Source organism: Dryobates pubescens, chromosome 4 (assembly GCF_014839835.1).
Source record: "Dryobates pubescens isolate bDryPub1 chromosome 4, bDryPub1.pri, whole genome shotgun sequence".
Taxonomy (NCBI): domain Eukaryota; kingdom Metazoa; phylum Chordata; class Aves; order Piciformes; family Picidae; genus Dryobates; species Dryobates pubescens.
Window position 1 is genome coordinate 25,827,007 of NC_071615.1, and position 20,699 is coordinate 25,847,705.

The following is a 20,699-nucleotide window of genomic DNA, read 5'->3' on the forward strand; positions in this document are numbered from 1 at the left end:
ATAATCAGAAGGCTGGGGCACCTCTGCTATGGGGAGAGGCTGTTCAGCCCGGAGAAGAGAAGGCTTTGGGTAGACCTTAGAGCAGCCTTCCAGTATCTGCAGAAGGCTAGAGGAGAGCTGGGGAGGGGCTTTGTACAAGGGCTTGTAGTGATAGGATGAGAAGGAATGGATTGAAGCTGCAAGAGAGGAGATTTAGACTGGATATTAGGAAGAAATTCTTTACAGTGAGGGTGGTGCGACACTGGAACAGGTTGTCCAGGGAGTGCATGGATGCCCCCTCCCTGGCAATGTTCAAGGCCGGGTTGGATGAAGCCTTGAGCAATCTGGAGCAGTGGGAGGTGTCCCTGTCCAGTGCAGGGGGCTTGGAACTAGATGATCTTGAGGGTCCCTCCCAGGCCAAACCATTCTATGAATCTATGACTATTCATTAGCATTCACTTGAAGGACATTTTGTGAAGTGACAAAAAAGATGTTTTACTACACAAACACAGAAGCTGGTTTATTTGGGGCATACAATCTTTATTTAAACAGTCACTTAGGAATAACTTTATAGAATAAGATTTCTCAGTCGATTGTTTTCTCTTTCCTCTTTTATCTGCTCCAGGCTCTGATGTTCAGGCTTTAGCTCCCACACTCTTCAGGGGATGAAGAACTATTTATGTACACAATTACATCCCGAAAGGGGCCTCAGTCAAGTTGAGGCCTGTGTATTTATTTGGGGGCTATCACTTGCACAAGCTGAAGTGGGAGAGGGGAGCACAAAGTGAACACAAGTCGTCAAAAAGGATAATTACAAAAGAGGAAAAATCGTTTGGTGTGTGAAAGTTGCTTTGCTACTCCTTAGCAGATTCATAATCCATTTGCCCTCGTGCTTTCCAGCTGTGTGAAATAAGACCTGTGGATCTCCCCAGGGTTTGTTGGTAAGCCATACAGCCCCAAGCAGCCATGCGTAAAGGCATTTTAGAAAGGATGGTATGAAGCGGCGTTGTAATTCCCCTGCAGGCAGTCACTGGGCATAAGGCATTGTTCCTTTGCCAGGACAACGCTTTCAGTTCTGGATAAGGATGCTTTGGGCTCACTTCCAGGAAAAGTTGCCATTTCACTAGATCCATATTCAGTTCCTTTGCCAGGGATCTTCTACTAAGTCACAGAGATCACAGGTGAAAATCTCAAGTGCCCTGCGCAAAAACTCCAGAGATGGCACCTGCCCTGCAGGCAGTGTGACACCATGTGTACACACACTTCATGTGGTTTTGCAAAACCTAGTTTGACAACCAGCATTACCCACAGGAAAGTCACTTTACCTCTTCTGTAGCTAAGAAGTCCATTCCCCTGGGAACTCTCCTGTTTCTGGGAGCTGCTTCTGAATTCCATGATGATGAGGTCCAGTGGAAGTAGAGAGCTTTGCACCAGCAGCACCGATGGCCAAGCTCAGGAGCAGTGACCTTCAGCAGCAGGCAGCTCTTTGCTCACAGGAGCACTGTCTCTGTCTCAGTATCTCACAGGTCCACGTTAGCAGGTCTGAAGTCTTTATGCCGAGTTTCTCTCTTTGTCCTATTTCCTTAGTGTTTTTGGAAGGAGGAAATGGAGAAGAAAATCAGCCTTGAGGAGCAGCTCACACCAGGATATCGCTTCTCTTGCTGCACCACACTACCAGTGTTATCATGGCACACGTCAACATGACTGGGATCAAGATGAGAGTTATGAGAATTTCATCTGGTGGATCTTCCCAGTGAACCTTGTCTGAAGTACAGTTTGAAAAGAATTGTTTATGAATTCCAGTGATAAAGCCCTCAGCCAGGGGGTTTGGCCAAAAGCAGCTGGCGCTGTTGGCTTCACGTTCTGTGCACTGGGTAAAGTTGTCGTAATACCTAGGAGGAGAAGAAAAGCAAGAGAAGTTTAAACAGGACACATGCACATTACACCTGGGGAAAGCTGCAGAGGGTGCCATGTGGAATCTGTAAGAGTGGGTTTGTCATGTAGATACTCTACTGAAGGACCTTTAATGGAAGCTGTGGGTCCCAAACAGTATACAATGAGCCAGGAGAACTCATTCACAGTGTGGGAACTAATGCCTGAACATACAATGGGGAGATTTCATGTGAAATTCTGAGATCCCAGATGGACAGACAGTGGTCCTTTGGGTGCTGTTACTACAGCCAGGACCCCCTAATACTGCTTAACTAGAATTAGAACCTCCTCACTAGAGACATCTCTAGGGACTTTTTACAAGGGCTTGTGGTGATGTGAGTCAATGGATTTAAGCTGGAAGATGTAGACTGGAGATTAGGAAGAAATTCTTTACAGTGAGGAGTGGTGAGACAGGTTGTCCAGGGAAGTCATGGATGCCCCCTCCCTGGAGGTTTTAAAGGCCAAACTGGACAGGGCCTTGAGCAACCTGGTGTAGTGGAAGGTGTCCCTGCCCACGGCAGGGCGTTTGAACAAGCTGATCTTTAAGGTCCCTTCTAACCCAAACCATTCTGTGATTCTATGATCTTTAAAAAAAAAAAAAAAGTGCCCAAGAACAGGACATATTGAGCAATATATGGGTAATTCGTGCATCCTCTGCCATTGGATATGAAGCTGTGGTGAAAATGATGATGTGTGGCTAGACACACAGCACTGCGCAAACATTTCCAGTTCTGTTGTACTCTCCAACAGTAAGAAGATAATGGGAGAATAAACACACAGAAAGTTAGTCTGTGACAACCTTTATCTTCTTGCCAATTCCAGCAAATGTCCAGCAGGGGAAAAAAAAATTAAACATTTCTAATTGCACATTGGCAAGGCTCACAATAGATTAGCAGCTCCTGGTAATGCCTGACACGTAATTGCCACACAGTGTCTGCCGAAATTTACAAGAACTCACCATCCCTCAGCGGGGGGAAAAAGGAAACAATAAGCCTGGGCAAGGAATCCAATGGGTTTTGTGGTGTTATCACAAGCCAAAGAAACTCAGGAAGCAAGTGGAGTATGGGGGAGGAGACTGGAAATGGAGAAGACGCAGAGTGTCTGGTCAGGACATGAACAGGGCAAGAAATGAGGAAGCTGAACGATTGTCTGCTGTGGTTTTAAATATTCCTTTCAGTCCTGCATGACTCCATAAGCTCACTTCAAAGGGAAATTAAAAATAGTAAGGAAAGAGCAAGAAGCCAGTTGACACCTCAAGGGACAGCATCCTGCACCATTATCTGGAGGCCCTGCCTTGCCTTTCAGTAAGCAGACCTAGGGTAACTCCTGCTGAATGACTCAGTCTGACATCAAGCACCACAGGGCCCTAACACAGGGAGGTCATGGGGGAGGGACATTCAGGGCTTGGGTCAAGGCTGAAGTCCACTGTCTATTGCCTGTCTCACAGGGCAAACATCTGCCTGCCCATGCTACAAGCACAGAGGGTGAGAATACAGGCTGCAGAGCAGCTGTGTTCTCAGGGCTGTTCGTGGAAGGAAAAATAGCCCCACAGAAAGGTCCCTCTGAAGCCTCCTCATAGTTCTCATGTTCAGGCAGTTTAAGCTGATGCCACTTTACTCATAAGCAAATGTACTGGACAATCTGACAAATCCATACCAGGATGCTCTGGTGCACACTTGAGGTTTAACAAAACCAAGCGCTGAGTCCTGCACTTGGATCACAACCACCCCATGAATGCTACAGGCTTGGGGCAGAGTGGCTGGAAACAGCCCAGCGGAGAAAGACCTGAGGGTGCTGATTGACAGCCAGCTGAACATGAGACAGCAGCGTGTCCAGATGGCCAAGGCCACCAGCACCCTGGCTGGGACCAGCAATAGTGTGGCCAGCAAGACCAAGGCAGTGATTGTTTCCTGAATTCAGCACTGCTGAGGCTGCACCTTGAGCACAGGGTTCAGATTTGGGGCCTTCACTCCAAAACCGACATTGAGGTGCTGAAGCATGTCCAGAGAAGGGCAATGAAGCTGGTGAAGGGTCTGAAGAACAGGTCTGGTGAGGAGCAGCTGAAAGACCTGGGGTTGTTTAGTGTGGAGAAAAGGAAGCTGGGGGGAGACCTCATTGCTCTCTGCAACTCCCTGAAAGGAGGTTGGAGTGAGGTGGGGCTTGGTCTCTTCTCCCTAGCAGCAGGTGACAGAACAAGAGGAAACAGCCTGAAATTGTACCAGGGGAGGTTTGGGTTGGATAGTAGGAAAAAAATATTTCTTGAAAGATTGGCCAGACATTGGAACAAGCTTCCCAGGGACATAGTGGAGTCACCATCCCTGGAGATGCTCAAGAAACACGTGGGCATGGTGCCTGGGGACACAGCTTAACGGCCATGGTGCTCATGGGTTGAGGGTCTGACTCGATGATCTTAGAGGTCTTTTCCAACCCAGCCAATTGTGCAATTCTATGACCTAAGCACAATGCACATATACTTTAAGCAAAGCTTAAAACTGGAAAGGAAGGTCTTGTGACAACACCAGCAGCTGCAGGGAAATAACAGGAAATAAGCTAAAAATAAAACACAAATATGAGCTGGGTGTTATTTTTACAGTGTCATTCTTCCGTGTGACCCCGTAGCATCCATTCTTTATGTCCTTGGACTAAATTAGCAGCTGAAAATGTCTAGCTGAACGTGGCAGAGACAACCCCAGAGGACCTGGAGAATAATACATCTAAAGGCAAGCCTACAGGGTCAGACAGCAATTCAGAGCCGGCAGAGCCAGCAACCAGCTGCACAGACAGCTCAGGGCTCTGGCTGGCACAGGCACCAGGCAGGGCTCCAGAGTGCCCCAGGCTCTGCTCCAACCCTGCTCCAGGACATGTTCTGGGGAGGAAGCTTGTCCCATCAACAGCTGCTCCAGCTCTTCACAGCCACCTAAATCTGCCCATCTGTTGATGGAGAATACCAAAACCAAGAAATCCAGGTCACCAGAGCAGACTTCATATAAAAGGGATGAATAATTTAATGACAGAAAATGTTTCTTTTCACTTCTTATCTTTCTTTTTATCTCTTTTTTTCCCTTTGCTGTAAACCCCTGTAAAAGTTCCCTGCTTTTCCACCAATTTTGTAGATGTCTTTCATAAATGCTCTTATGAGGAGCTGCTGAGTTTTCAGCCTGGAGAAAAGAATGCCTAGGGGAGAGTTTCTGGCTCTCTGCAACTCCCTGAAAGGAGGTTGGAGCCAGGTGGGTGTTGGTCTTTTCTTCCAGGTAACAAGTGATGGGATGAGAAGAAATGGCCTCAAGCTGCAACAGGGGAGGTTTAGGTTGGACATAAGGGAAAAATTCTTTCCCCCAGGAGTAGTCAGGCATTAGAACAGGCTGCTCAGGGAGGCGCTGGAGCCACCATCCCTGGAGGTGTTAAAAAAAAAATAAAGTAGATGTTGCATACAATGATCTTAGAGGTTTTTCCAACCTTAACAATTCTTTGATTGTGCAATGGTGTAAACAAAAACATTTCCCACTGACTTTGCATTTCAGGTGTATCACAGCTAGACAAAGCTGCTTAAATGTTGCCAAAGGCCAGATAAAAAGAAAATGAGGGAATTACATTGTGTTTGAAAAACTGAATCACTAGAAGTAAAAATAAAAGATGTTATCTTCACAGCTTGAATTCCTTTCAATTTTCTCTTAATGCTCTCTCTCACCAAAAAATAAAAAAAATAAAAGTAGAAAAATAAAAGAAAAAGAGAAGAGAGGAGAAGGGAGGAGAAGAGAAGGGAGGAGAAGAGAGGAGAAGAGAGGAGAGGAGAAGAGAGGAGAGGAGAAGAGAGGAGAGGAGAAGAGAGGAGAGGAGAAGAGAGGAGAAGAGAGGAGAAGAGAAGAGAAGAGAAAAGAAAAGAAAAGAAAAGAAAAGAAAAGAAAAGAAAAGAAAAGAAAAGAAAAGAAAAGAAAAGAAAAGAAAAGAAAAGAAAAGAAAAGAAAAGAAAAGAAAAGAAAAGAAAAGAAAAGAAAAGAAAAGAAAAGAAAAGAAAAAGAAAGGGAAGGGAAGGGAAGGGAAGGGAAGGGAAGGGAAGGGAAGGGAAGGGAAGGGAAGGGAAGGGAAGGGAAGGGAAGGGAAGGGAAGGGAAGGGAAGGGAAGGGAAGGGAAGGGAAGGGAAGGGAAGGGAAGGGAAGGGAAGGGAAGGGAAGGGAAGGGAAGGGAAGGGAAGGGAAGGGAAGGGAAGGGAAGGGAAGGGAAGGGAAGGGAAGGGAAGGGAAGGGAAGGGAAGGGAAGGGAAGGGAAGGGAAGGGAAGGGAAGGGAAGGGAAGGGAAGGGAAGGGAAGGGAAGGGAAGGGAAGGGAAGGGAAGGGAGGGAAAGGGAGGGAAAGGGAAGGGAGGGAAAGGGAAGGGAGGGAAAGGGAAGGGAGGGGAAGGGAGGGGAAGGGGGAAGGGGGAAGGGGAGGAATACCTGCACTGTAAATGTTCATTCACACAATTGTGAACATGTAGGTAAGATAAAGGTCTCAAGCATTTCATAATTAGATGTCTGCTAGGAAAGCTCAATTCACTGAAATATTTACCTAATTTAGTAATTTAGACTATCTGAACTGCAACACATAGTTCACCTTAAGGTGTTCTCTTTGTGGTGTTGCGGAACAGATGCCTAAGATGGGAACAACTGGATCCTCATACCTATAGTGTGGGCACTTCCATCAATTTGTCTGAAAGCTGTTGGGGTTTTATAAGAGGAGGACAGGGGTTAATAAATGTTTGATTCTGACCACATTCCATAGAATCATAGAACTGTTTTGGTTGGAAAAGCCCTATAAGGTCATCAGGCCCAGTCACTGACCCAACACCACCATGGCCATTAAAACATGTCCCCATGTGCCACGTCCACCTGTTTCTTTAACACCTCCAGGGACAGTGACTCCACCACCTCCCTGGGCAGCCTGTTCCAACGCCTGACCACTCTTGCAGGAAAGGAATTTTTCCTAATGTCCAACCTCAACCTTCCCAAGTGCAGCTTCAGGACATTTCCTCTCATTCTATCACCTGATACTTGATCTGCTGTTGTGTATGTTTCAGCCAGAAGAAAATAACACACTACAAAACATAAGGAAGGAAATGAATGTAGGGATGAGAAAAGGCCAAAACAGAAACCTTGTTGGTTTAATGACAACATTCTGAAGTACAGTTTACTCTCTTGCCAGTAAATAAAGGGGCACTGTGACAGATTCACTCACTTGGGTTGAGGATAATAAACACAGTTTAGTCTCCTTGACAATAATTACAGATCTCCACCTGTGGTTTCACATCAGCAGCTGTCTGGAAAATAGAAAGCCCTAAAATGTGCAACTCTTACTGAATTGTTGTTAACTTCCTAAAGATACAGCAAGAAAATGTAAATATAAAGAGCAACTGCAGAGGCATGCAGTAGTTTACTTACCTAATACCTATCTCCAACAAGCAACAGAGACTACTGTATCAAGCAAATTTGGAAGAAGAGGGAAATGCAGCCTGACACGTGGTGTTAAGTAATAAAGATCAAAAATGGAGTAGGACTAGAATTTTACCAAGCCAGAAGCTTCTACAAACAAGTGAGCTCTGCCTTCCACTGCTCCTGAACAACATTTTAATGACTACTTAGTTGTAAACTCAGCCAATTTGGGGTGACCATCGTTTCAGAGGACAAGTGTTCTCTGAAGCCATCACTACCTCATGTCTATAGCAGCAAATAACTCACCCAAATTAGCCAAAAATCACAGAATTGCTTTAGACCTCGAAGATCATTGAGTACAACCATCCCAAAAGTAAGCAAAGGCAAATCCTGCTCCCCACAAAACTTCAGCAAATGTATCCAACTGTTCCCAAGCACCTCCTAAGCAGCCACCACTGCCATCAGAGATAGAATAGAATAGAATAGAATAGAATAGAATAGAATAGAATAGAATAGAATAGAATAGAATAGAATAGAATAGAATAGAATAGAATAGAATTGAATTGAATTGAATTGAATTGAATTGAATTGAATTGAATTGAATTGAATTGAATTAACTAGGTTGGAAAAGACCTTTGAGATCATTGAGTCCAATCTATCATCCAACACCATCTTATCAACTAAACCATGGCATCAAATGCCTCATCCAGTCTCTTCCTAAACACTTCCAGTGATGGTGACTCCACCACCTCCCTGGGCAGCACATTCCAATGGCCAATCACTCTTTCTATGAAGAACTTCTTCCTAACATCCAGCCTAAACCTCCCCTGGCGCAGCTTGAGACTGTGTCCTCTTGTTCTGGTGCTGGTTGCCTGGGAGAAGAGACCAACCCCCACCTGGCTATAACCTCCCTTCAGGTAATTGTAGGCAGCAATAAGGTCTCCCCTGAGCCTCCTCTTCTCCAGGCTAAGCAAGCCCAGCTCCCTCAGGCTCTTCTCATATGGCTTGTGCTCCAAACCCCTCCCCAGCTTTGTTGCCCTTCTCTGGACACTTTTCAGCAACTCAACATCTGTAATATCATCACTTAATAGAGTGAAGAGGCTATTCCAGGTTGCAGAAGCTCTCAGCCACCTGGCAAATTCACACCTCTCTAGTCAAGAGAAACGCAGGTACAGGGAATACCCTGGGCAGGGCACAGGGGAATGCAGGATGAAAGGGCAGCACATGGATCTGGCACCTTGTAGGCCAAGGGCTGAAGAACTCTGCAAACATCTGCCTTGCCAAATGTTATTCACAGGCTGTATCTTCCAGAAAAGAGTTGCTTTCTCTCCTTAGATGATTACAGTGTCATGGTGTTGCTCTGGTGATACCATGCAGTGACTTGGCTCAAGAAGTGTGGTGTTAACACGCTTTGTCTAAACTATTATTTCCTCTGCTATTGCATGAACAATGACTCACATCAGAGCACATTACTTCATTGTGAACTCACCAGGGACAAAAACTGAAATGAAGGCTGGAAATCACCAAAGAAATCCTTCTTGAACTAGATTTCAAAGTAACAATGAAGAAATCTGAGCTAATTTAGTGGGGAAGTCAAATTCTCTGGGAAGGTGGCTAGTTGAGGCAAATCCCTTCATCAGTTTCACAGAATTCCAGTATGGTGGGTGTTGGAGATAAGTCTAGAGGGCATCTAGTCCAATCCCCCTGCTAAAGCAGGGGCACTCACAGCAGTTTGCCCAAGACCACAATGCCCAGGTGGGTTTGAAATCTTTCTGGAGAAGGAAATCTGGGCAGCCTCATCCAGGGCTCCAGTACCCTCAGAGCAAAGAAGTTTCTCTTCATTTTCAGATGGAATCTCCTAGGTTCCAGTTTGTGTCCATTGTCCCTTGTCCTGTTACTGGTCACTACTGAAAAGAGTCTGGCCCCACCCTCTTGCCCCTCACCCTTTAGCTCTTGCTCAGCATTGAGAAGATTCTGCTCTCTCTCTTCTCCAGCCTAAGCAGCCCCAGGTCTCTCAGCCTTTCCTCCTCACAGAGATGCTCCAGACCCCTCAGCATCTTTGTAGCCCTCCCTTTTGGACTCTGTCCAGCAGTTCCCTGTCTCTTTTGAACTGGAGGAGCCCAGAACTGGACACAATACTCCAGATGAAGCCTTACCAGGGCAGAATGGAGGGAGGAACCTCCCTCAACCTGCTGGTCACTCTTCTGAATGAAATCCAGGAGACTATTTGCCTTCTTGGCCACAAAAGCACATGGCTGGCTCATGGTGAACTTGTCCACTCCCAGGTCCTTCTGCACAGAGCTGCTTTTTCAGCTTATCAACCCCTCACTTCTACTGGTGCAAGGGCTTAGTCCTCCTCTTTTGGGGTGCAGGACATTATTCCTCCCTGCTGGACGCATCAGCTACAGAGTTGCCATGTCAATTAACACACCCACTGGCCACTTTAGATTTCTGGCTTAAAACTGCACATTTCTTCATGACAAGAGGGTCATCTGTGACTGCTTTTAAATCATCACTGCTCAGTTTCTAAAGTTTGCTTGAATTATTGGTTTGATGATGGAGCAGCTGATAAAGACCACAGCTAAAACCACAACTCATTTCTGCGGAAGCTCCTGAGGCACAGCAAAGTTCCTCATTAACAAGTTCCTTAGTATACAGGTCCCCAGGTCTGCAGCAGCAATTCTGCTATCTCCACTCAGGATCAGCTTAACGTGGAACAGTGCAAGCAGGGCTGAGGAGTTGGGACTATTTTAGGAAGTCCAGTGCCTGCCCTCTGCTCTGGTCCAACACCAGCAGCTGTGGTACTAACAGTGACATCTGATGGAAAGCAGAATGGCAGGAGGGCCCTTCATTAGGCACTGAAAGCTGAAAGAAAGCAGAAGAATTTTTAAAATAGAATTCAGTGCTGTGAGCTAAAAAAAAAAAAACACTTACAGGTCTAAAACCTTGAGGAGAAAGCTTAACCACAAGATGGTATCTGGAAAGAGAATGAGACCGTATGGGGAGAAGAATGTTCTGTCCAAGCGTGAACCAGCATGTCCTTAGGTGGCCAAGAAGGCCACCAGCATCCTGGCTTGGATCAGCAACACTGTGGCCAGCAGGATCAGGGAAGGGATTGTTCCCCTGCATGAAGCACTGCTGAGGCCATACTTTGAATACTGGGTTCACTTTGGGTCCCTCACTACAGGAAAGACATTGAGGTGCTGGAGCAGGTCCAGAGAAGGGCAACAAAGCTGGAGAAGGGTCTGGAGAACAGGTCTGGTGAGGAGCAGCTGAGGAACAGAGTTCCTCCTCCACCATAACATCCTAACCCTCCAATTCAGAAACAAGAAAAACAAAATCACAGCTGAAGCACCTATCTGGGATGGAATCCCTCAACAGCAATCACACAGAATCAGAGAATGGTAGGTGTTGGAAGGGACCTCTGCAAATCATTGAGTCCAACCCTCCTGCCAAGGCAAGATCACCTAGAGAAGGTCACACATCCAGGTGAGATTTGAATGTGGCTGGACATTCTCTGGAGATGGAGACTCCATCACCATTCTGGGCAGCCTACTTCAGTGCTCCATCCCCCTCCCCATGTTTAGATGGAAGTTCTTATGTGCAAGTTTGTGCCCATTACCCCTTGTCCTATTGCTGGAAACCACTGAAAAAAGACTTGTCCCATCCTCCTGACACCCCTCCTTTAGCTATTGATCAGCATTTACAAGATCCCCCCTCAGTTTGCTCTTCTCCAGACCAAAAACTCCCAATTCACTCAGTCTTTTCTGGTAAGAGAGATGCTCCAGCTCCAGTTGTAGCTCTTTGTTTTATTGCTGTTCAAATCCACCTCCAGACCCAGGCAAAGGAGGTGTTGTTCTTAGAGGGGATAGACTCCATAGTTAAAAAGCTTCCATGTAAACAACCTACATAATGCTGTCAAAAACCTCCTGCCTTCAGTACCATCAAATGAAAAGGGACTGAACTGTTTTCCTCTGGCCAAGGAGCAAGATAATCACTAATCATTCCCTGGAAAGACCTTTGGTAACCCTTAACATAGCCACTTCCCCTGTAATTCATTTAGCAGAGGACTAAAGGTTATGGACTAACCATGTATATGCATGGTTAGTCCATAACCTTTAGTCCTCTGCTAAGTGAATCTGAAAGAAAAAGATGCTTTTTTTCTCTCTAGGTCACTAAGCCACTAAAGCAAAGCAGTGCAATATTGCAATATCATGGTTAGAAACAGTGCAGCCTTCCCAACACACACCTCAAAACAAGCTCATGTATCTCCTTTTCAAGACAGTTTTACTCAGCTCCATTCTCCTGGGGAGTGGACTGGTATTATTCCCAATCCAGATAGTTCTATGGGAAGATGAAGAGCTGGGATTGTTCAGAAAAAATGGCCAAAGGCAGGCCTCTCTGCTTGCTATAAGGTTGGAGTCAGGTGGGGGTTGGTCTCTTCTCCCATGGAGCAAGTGACAGGGCAGGAGGAAACAGCCTCAAGTTGCCCCAGGGGAGGCTTAGTTTGGACATTAGAAGAAACTTCTTGACTGAAAGGTTTCTCAAACCCTGGAGCAAGCTGCTCGGTGAGGTGGTTGAATCTCCATCCATAGTAGAGAATAGAATAGGAATAGGAATAGGAATAGGAATAGGAATAGGAATAGGAATAGGAATAGGAATAGGATAGAATAGAATAGAATAGAATAGAATAGGCCAGGTTGGAAGAGACCTTTGAGATCGAGTCCAACCTATCATCCAACACTATCTATTCAACTAAACCATGGCACCAGTTGTCAAGGTCCAACTCAAACCATTCTATGAATCCATGAATATCTGATGATATCCAGCTCTGAAACAGAAATCACAGCTCAACCAGGCTTCTGCTCTGAAAAACTCCCACTGCAGCATCTGCACAGAGGGAATAAGGACTCAAACAAATAAACAACAAAATTCAGCTGCTTCCTAGTTGAACTTTCCATCATAATTTCCATAGCCCTCCTTACATAACATTGATGAGCATGCCAAGACTCTGGGGTTTTCTTCTGATTATTTATGGAAAATGGGGGGGTTATGCACCAATTAAATTCCTGTAAGGACGAGCCACATTTTGCTTTGTGTGGAGAATGGTAATTCTTTTCTTCTTCAAGCAGAATACAAATGACAGGAGTCAAAAATCAGGTGACTAATTACAGAACTTAAACTTCAAATCACATCCAACACTAGTTGAAGGACCAGTGATTTTTTGCAGTTTGTAATAATAAAGACTTCCTTTAAAACTGCAATCTAGACAAGGACAGTTCACGTCTATCTTGGACACCTCCAGGTGTCCCTGCAGCCTGTTCCAATGCCTGACCACTCTTGCAGCAAAGAAAATTTTCCTGATATCCAACCTGAACCTCCCCTAGCATAGCTTGAGATCATTTGCTCTCGTTCTATCACCTCATACTAGGGAGAGGAGACCAACCCCCACCTCGCTACATGCAAACATCCATTATAGATTACAGTGCAAGTGACAAATTATACATAACCTAGGACTATCTTAAGATCATCCTGCTTCTTAACCTACCTTTCTGCAGATAAAAATCAAACTCACAGCCTCAGTGGTTCATGGCCTCATTCCACAAGCTCCATAATGGAAACAGCCACAGAACTCATTTCTAGATGCCAGAATCATAGAATCACAGAATTGTTAGGGTTGGAAGGGACCTCAAGGCTCATCCAGTTCCACCTCCCCTGCCATGGGCAGGGACCCCTCACACTAGATCAGGTTGCTCAGAGCCACATCCAGCCTGGCCTTAAAAGCCTCCAGGGATGAGGCTTCCACCACCTCCCTGGGCAACCTGTGACAGTGCCTCACCGCCCTCATGGGGAAGAAGTTCTTCCTAACATCCAGTCTGAATCTACCCATTTCTATTTTTGTTCCAATCACTGCCTGACATCCTAAAAAGTGCCTCCCCAGCTTTCTTCTAGGCCCCCTTCAGATACTGGAAGGCCACAATTAGATCTCCTCAGAGCCTTCTCATCTCCAGACTGAACAGCCCAAACTCCCTCAGTCTGTCCTCACAGGAGAGGAGCTCCAGACCTCTGATCCTTCTCATGGCCCTCCTCTGGACACACTCCAGCACCTCCAGATCCTTCCTGTAATAGGGGCTCCAGAACTGGATGCAGTACTCCAGGTGGGGGTCTCACCAGAGCAGAATGAACATGACCCCTCCCAAACCCCATCTATGTTATGAACTGATAACTTTCTATGAAATGGTCCACATAGCAGTCACTGAAATGTGTGAAGGACATTTGTACAACCAAGAGAAATGTAGAACATCCATCTCATGAAAGCTGAACAGTGTTCTCATGAAAGCTCTCCAGTGTTCACCTACAAACCATGCTGTGGCAGCATTTGTTCATCCCACATCCCTTACACTTTCAGACCTTATCAGAGAAATAATCCAATGTGAGAAAACCTGCTGTATCTCTATTATTTTTTCATAGACATCACAGTCATTTCACTTGCTGGCATCAAGCTGAGCAATGAAGTTAGCAATATCTGTGTATGCCCATTATAAATCACAGTAGGCTGAAGAAGGTGATACATGTCTTTAAGAGTGGTTGTCTGGGATATTTTGCTGTCTTGGGTATTGTATTGTCTTGCCATTCAGTGAGATCTGGCCAGGCTGGAGAGCTGAGCAGAGGGGAACCTCATGAAGTTCAACAAGAGCAAGCATAGAGTCCTGCAGCTGTGGGAAATAAAACCCTGCACCAGTACAGGTGAGGAGTTGACCTGCTAGAAAGCAGTTCTGCAGAGAAAGACCTGAAAGTCCTGGTGGACAAGTTCACCTAGAGCCAGCAATGTGCTTTTGTAGCCAAGAAGGGTGTGTGAAGAAGAATGTGACCAGCAGGTTGAGGGAGGTTCTCCTCCCACACTACTCTGCCTTGGTAAGACAACACCTAGAGTATTGTGTCCAGTTTTGGGCTCCCCAGTTCAAGAGACAGGGAACTACTGGAGAGAATCCAGCAGAGGCAACAAAGATGCTGAGGGGACTGGAGCATCTCTGTGAGGAGGAAAGAATGAGAGACTTGAGGCTATTTAGCCTGGAGAACAGCAGCCTGAGGAGGCGGATCTTCTCGATGCTGAGGAAGAGCTAAAGGTGGGGGGCAAGAGGATGGGGCCAGACTCTTCTCACTGGTGCCCAGAGATAGGCAAGGGGCAATGGGCACAAACTGGAACCCTGGAGGTACTGTATGAACAAGAGGAGAAATTTCTTTGCTGTGAGGGTGCTGGAGCCCTGGATCAGACTGCCCAGAGAGTGTTTGGAGTCTCCTTCTCCAGAGAGAGTTCAAACCCACATGGCCATTGTGATCCTGGGCAACCTGCTGTGGGTGCTCATGCGTGAGCAGGAACTTTGGACTGGATGATCCCCATAGGTCCCTTCCAAACCCACCATGCTGAGGTTCTGTGATACACTTTCCAACACTGAACTGCATACTGTTCTGCAAGGGTATATAACAGAGTCAGAGACTTTTCAATTAACCATGTAAACCACTTTTTTCAGCATGGTTGGATGATAGACCTCTGTAATTGCAACAAGGCCCCAAATACAGAACAATTGGGTAGGATTAATTCATACCTTGTTGTGCTGTCAACAGTTAAGCACATGACTAATACCAGATGTAGCTTGAAGCAAGAATATCTGAGGGTTTGCCTCTGCTGAGTTAATCTGGGTTATTATACAATCATGGTTGATCCGTTTAGAAAACAAGAATGTAGAAACTGTCTTGCAAACCAAAACAGAAGGAACAGAAGTTTTTATTATGTGCTTGTTTTCATAACACATTTATCTTCTTTTGCATTTTCATTGCCTCTAAAAATCCACTGTCCCAAGATATTTGCACTGAGTAATTGATGCCAGTCTGCCAGCTCATAGAATCACATAATGGTAGGGGTTGGAAGGGACCTCCAGAGATCAGAATCTAACCCCACACACACACCCCAAAGAAGTTATACAGTATTGTTTTACCACCAAGCAACTTTAGAATAGAATAGAATTAACCAGGTTGGAAAAGATCTTTGAGATCATTGAGTGAGGGAAGAACTATACTATACTATTACAATTGAGTCCAACCTATCACCCAACACCATCTAATCAACTAAACCACGGCACCAAGCACCCCATCCAGTCTCTTCCTAAACACCTCCAGTGATGGTGACTCCACCACCTCCCTGGGCAGCACATTCCAAAGGGCAATCACTCTTTCAGTGAAGAACTTCTTCCTAACATCCAGCCTAAACCTCCCCTGGCACAGCTTGAGACTGTGTCCTCTTGTTCTGGTGCTGGTTGCCTGGGAGAAGAGACCAACCCCCTCCTGGCTACAGCCTCCCTTCAGGTAATTGTAGACAGCAATAAGGTCTCCCCTGAGCCTCCTCTTCTCCAGGCTAAGCAAGCCCAGCTTCCTCAGCCTCTTCTCATATGGCTTGTGCTCCAAACCCCTCCCCAGCTTTGTTGCCCTTCTAGGTAGAAACCTTATGTATTGCTTCTTTTGAGATACAATCTTTAACAATGAGCTCCCTGAAGATTGTTGTCTACTACTGATGTGGTTGCCACAGTAAAATTCAAAGAGGTTATGAAAGGTGTTGAAAGGGCACAACCCTTCAGCTGACAGCCATGAGATTAAAGTTAAACTGCAGAGTGCTTTCTAACATCACCTCTAAATTGCTGGCACAGTTCTTGCATCCAGTTCTGGAGCCCCTGTTACAGGAAGGATCTGGAGGTGCTGGAGTGTGTCCGTAGGAGGGACATGAGGATGATATGAGGACAGATTGAGACAGTTGGGGATGTTCAGTCTGGAGAAGAGAAGGCTCCAAGGAGACCTTATTGTGGCCCTCCAGTATCTGAAAAGGGCTACAATAAAGCTGGTGAGGGACTTTTTAGGGTGTCAGGTAGTGATAGGACTAGGCTGAATGGAACAAAATAGACGGGAAGATTCAGATTGGATGTTAGGAAGAAGTTCTTCACCATGAGGGTGGTGAGACACTGGAACATGTTGCCCAGGGAAGTGGTGGAAGCCTCATCCCTGGAGATTTTTAAGGCGAGGCTGGATGTGGCTCTGAGCAACCTGATCTAGTGTGAGGTGTCCCTGCCCATGGCAGGGGGGGTTGGAACTAGACGATCCTTGAGGTCCCTTCCAACCCTAACAGTTCTATGATCCTATGATCTTGAGCTATTTGCTGTTTCAGTTGGTAAATGAATATTGACACACTGACCCCACATTCTGGGTGCAAGCTACCAGCCATCAGTCCAGCGCATCTACTGTAGTACACATCTACGCACAGCAACCTTACTAAAGACCTGGGGGTGCTGATTGACAGCAGGATGAACATGAGCCAGTGTGTGCCCAGGTGACCAAGAAGGCAATAGCATCCTGGCTTGGATCAGGAATAGTGTGGCCAGCAGGACCAGGGAAGTCATTGACCCATGCACTCAGCACTGGTGAGGCCACAGCTTGAGTCCTGGATTTAGTTTTGAGGCCCTCACTCCAAAAGGGACACTGAGGTGCTGGAGTGGGTCCAGAGAAGGGCAATGAAGCTGGTGAAGTGTCTGGAAAACAGGTCTGGTGAGGAACAGATGAAAGAGGTTGAAGTGAGGTGGGGGTTGGTCTCTTCTCCCTACTAACAAGTGAGGGGATGAGATGGGATGAGGGGATGAGAGGAAATGGCCTCAAGTAGCATCAGGGGAGGTTTAGGCTGGATGTTAGAATAAATTTCTTCACTGAAAGGGTTCTCAAAGACTGGAACAGGCTCCCCAGGGAGGTGGTCAAACCCCCATCACTGGAGGTGGTTCAAAGTGTCTGTAGTGCTGAGGTACATGGTTTAGCATCAGCCTTGGGAGAGTTAGAGAATGGTTGAATTAGATCATCTTAAATGTCCTTCCAGCTGCAATAATTCTATGATTCTGATATGGAAAGTAATGGAGATTCTCCTGAAATGCAGTTCCTCTTAAATATTGTAACATAGCCTCGTTGAGGGAAAGGCTGTGCCTTGGCATTAACTTCACAACTTTGTGGCCAGAACATACAGATTTTCAGTACAAGCCTGCTTGTGGCAAAGTGGTGTAAGTTTTACAAACTGTACAGTTCTTTTCCTCCCATTTTTTAGATAATAGATGGCAAATATTATTATTTCTGCAATGAAAAATTGCTCTTGTCAGCTACCAGCATGATGGCAACACAACTGCTGAAATACAACACCCTTTCCCACCGCTCTACTTGCTTGCATGTAAGTGATTTATAAGCTGCTTTGCTTTGCTTTTGAAAGGAAAGGGATGACTCACAGAGCTGTGAGTCCACAGATCTTGAATGGTAGACTGTAAATAAATCACCATCAGATGCAAGTCAGTGATAAGGTCCAAATAATCCCATTGGTCTGACTACACATTGGCCACAGCAACCCCATGCAGAGCTACAGGCTGGGGTCAGAGTGGCTGGAGAGCGGCCAGGCAGAGAGGGACCTGGGGGTACTGGTTGATGGTAGGCTGAACATGAGCCACCGGTGTGCCCAGGGGGCCAAGAAAGTCAATGGCATCCTGGCCTGCATCAGGAATAGTGTGGCCAGCAGGAGCAGGGAGGTCATTCTGCCCCATAGAAAGAAAAAAAAAAAATACTATTTTAAGGAGACTGTTAAATTTAAAATCATTTATTTCAGCTCCTTTCTCAGACACCAGCAGAAGTCAGCTTTGCTCAGAATTTCTGATGCTTTTCTGGGGTAACTTAGAAACCATTTTGTGTGAAGAAAACAAAGTTAATTTGATTACAGGTCTCTGGAAGACATCCATGTTCAGTGAACTTCTCCATAGATCTGGGACCTTATAACAACATTTCAATATCTGAAGGGGACCTGCAGGAAGGCTAAGGAGGGTCTCTTTAGCAGGGCCTATGATAATGGGGCAATGGTTTGAAGCTGGACCGGGGAGATTTAGGTGGGACATGAAAAGGAAATTCTTCACAGTGAGAGCAGTGAAACACTGGAACAGGTTGCCCAGCAATGTCCCTGCCCCTAGAGACATTTGAGATCAGACTTGAGAGGTGGCTCTGGGCAGCCTGATGTAGTTGTAGATGTCTCTGCTGACTGCTGGGGGGTTGGATAAGATGATCTTTGAGGGTCCCTTCCAACCCAATACACTAAATCTGTGATTCTGAATCTGTGAATCTGTGAAAGGAGAAAATATGAGCATTTTGTTTACAAGAAAAGCAGCAACTCCACCTGTCTGGAAAGCCCAAAGGAAGACCATCCTGTTAAAGAAGTAGAAAATGCCAGCACCTACCACAGCAGTCCCTGGTTTTCAAAGCAAACATCTCACAATAAATAAACTGCACTGACATGAGGCCATGGAAAGTGCAGGTTCCTTCAACCTTTCTTCACACAGAAACACTGTGACAGGCTTGAAAAGTTTGATCTTAGCTTACTGAAGAAAAAAATAAAAGAAAATAAAAAAGTGATCGACTTGCTTGTATTTAATTGGGGAAAAAATTCCTTCTGACAACAGAAGGAATTTTGCTGTACCAGCAACAGATATAAGAAGGTGCAATGCCTGCTAACTGGAATCAGACATACTGATGTGAAAGAAAACTCATTTCCCCCTTACTGTGAAAAGCAAACTCTCTGGAACAATTTGGCTGTGGGAGGAATGGATTATTAGGTATCTGGTATCCTTCAAATGAAGAGTTGATACCTTCCCCTAAGATACTCCCTCCCTCTCAGGTGGTATAACATAGTGATTGCTGGGCAGATGACATGGCCTGGATTATTCAGCGGTGCAGAACAGATGGCCCTAACAGCCATCTCTCCAGTCTCAAAATCACTGAAATGCTAATAAGTACGCTCAGAACCATTTCAAAAATGAGAATTCAGAGAAGAGAGGAGATACTGGTGCTTGGGAGCAGGCCAAAAGCTTAATGAGCCACTGAGAACCAGCATGAACACATTTCAGTCCCAGATTTCCAGAGGGGTTAGGGCTGGGAGAAACATGGAGATTTGTTTAGAGACTGTCTGTTCTTGCTAAATTGTTTCCAGGATCTAGTTGGAAGCAGTTAGAAAGCCTTTTCATTAGCTAAGAATAGAATGTAATCCATGCAGCTACAATAAGGAACACTTTTTCAGGTTCATGGAAGCCAGCTTTGGGCACTCCCGTCTTCATCTGGGCACTCCCATCTTCACCTGGCTTTTTACTTTTAAATATCTAGCTGCTGTTGCTAAATACCCCTGTCCCCTGTACTCAACACTTCTGAGGCCACACCTTGAGTGCTGGATTCAGTTTTGGGCCCTTATTCCAAAAGGACATTGAGGTGCTGGAGCAGGTCCAAGAGAAGGGCAGTGAAGCTGCTGAAGGGTCTGGAGAAACTTCTGGTGAGGAGCAGCTGAGGGAACTGGGGTTGTGTGGTCTGGAGAAGAAGACACTAGGGCAGACCTCATTTCTCTCTACAATTCCGTGAAAGGAGGTTGGAGTGAGGAGGGGATTGGTCTCTTCTCCCTAGTATCAGGTGACAGAACAAAAGGAAATGGCCTGAAATGGTGCCAGGGGAGGTTTAGTTGGGTATTAGGATCAATTCCTTTCCTGTCCAGGGAGGTGGTGGATTTGCTGTCCCTAGAGGTGTTTAAGAGACATGTGGACATGGCACTTTGGGACACAGTTTACTGGGCATGATGGTGTGACGTCAAAGGTTGGACTCGATTATCCTAAGAGGTCTCCTCCAACTGAAACAATTCTATGATTGTATAAATGTTAAGAACATAATACAGAAGTATTACAGAGATGTTATTATACACACCAAGAATCTGCACTTCCCTGTCTCCTGGAGGACAAAAAATCCATTTGCTTTTGTTAACTGCAGTTTGCTTTCTCCCATGCTTCAGTCTCTGCTTGCTCACTTGCCATGCACCATAATTTCCTGTCATTCAAACCACTCAGCTGTCTTTTCATCCTCAGGGGTGCTTCTGAATAGCCTAAAATCACCAGCAAACCTGTGAATGTCTCCAGCTGTTCTTTGAAGGTTTTACCTTTCTTGTTGTCCTTACAGAAAAATGTGAGGACTAATGGTGGATGAAAAGCTGGACATGACCTGGTACCATGTGGTCGCAGCTCCGAGCCAACCATTTCCTGGGCTGCACCAAAACCAGCAGGTGGAGGGAAGAGATTCTACCCCTCTGCTCCACTCTGCTGAGACCTCCCCTGGAGTACTGCTTCCAACTCTGCAGCCCCCAGCACAAGAAAGACATGGAACAGTTAGAGCATGTCCAGAAGATGCCACAAAGATGATCAGAGGGCTGGAGCACCTCTCCTATGAACACAGGCTGAGAGAGTTGGGGTTATTCAGCCAGGAGAAGACCAGGCTGCAGGGGCACCTTAAAGTA

At 45.9% G+C, this 20,699-nt stretch overlaps 1 protein-coding gene across 1 annotated transcript in view; it reads right to left on the bottom strand.

Annotated features, from left to right (window-relative positions):
* Nucleotides 1-516: 516 nt before the first annotated feature.
* Nucleotides 517-20,699, bottom strand: part of RAMP3 (receptor activity modifying protein 3) — a 37,209-nt gene continuing 17,026 nt past the window's right edge. The window contains exon 4 of the mRNA XM_054161373.1: nt 517-1,871. Within this exon, the coding sequence (XP_054017348.1) occupies nt 1,616-1,871 (256 nt within the window). The 3' untranslated portion in view covers nt 517-1,615. The remainder of the gene's footprint in view (nt 1,872-20,699) is intronic.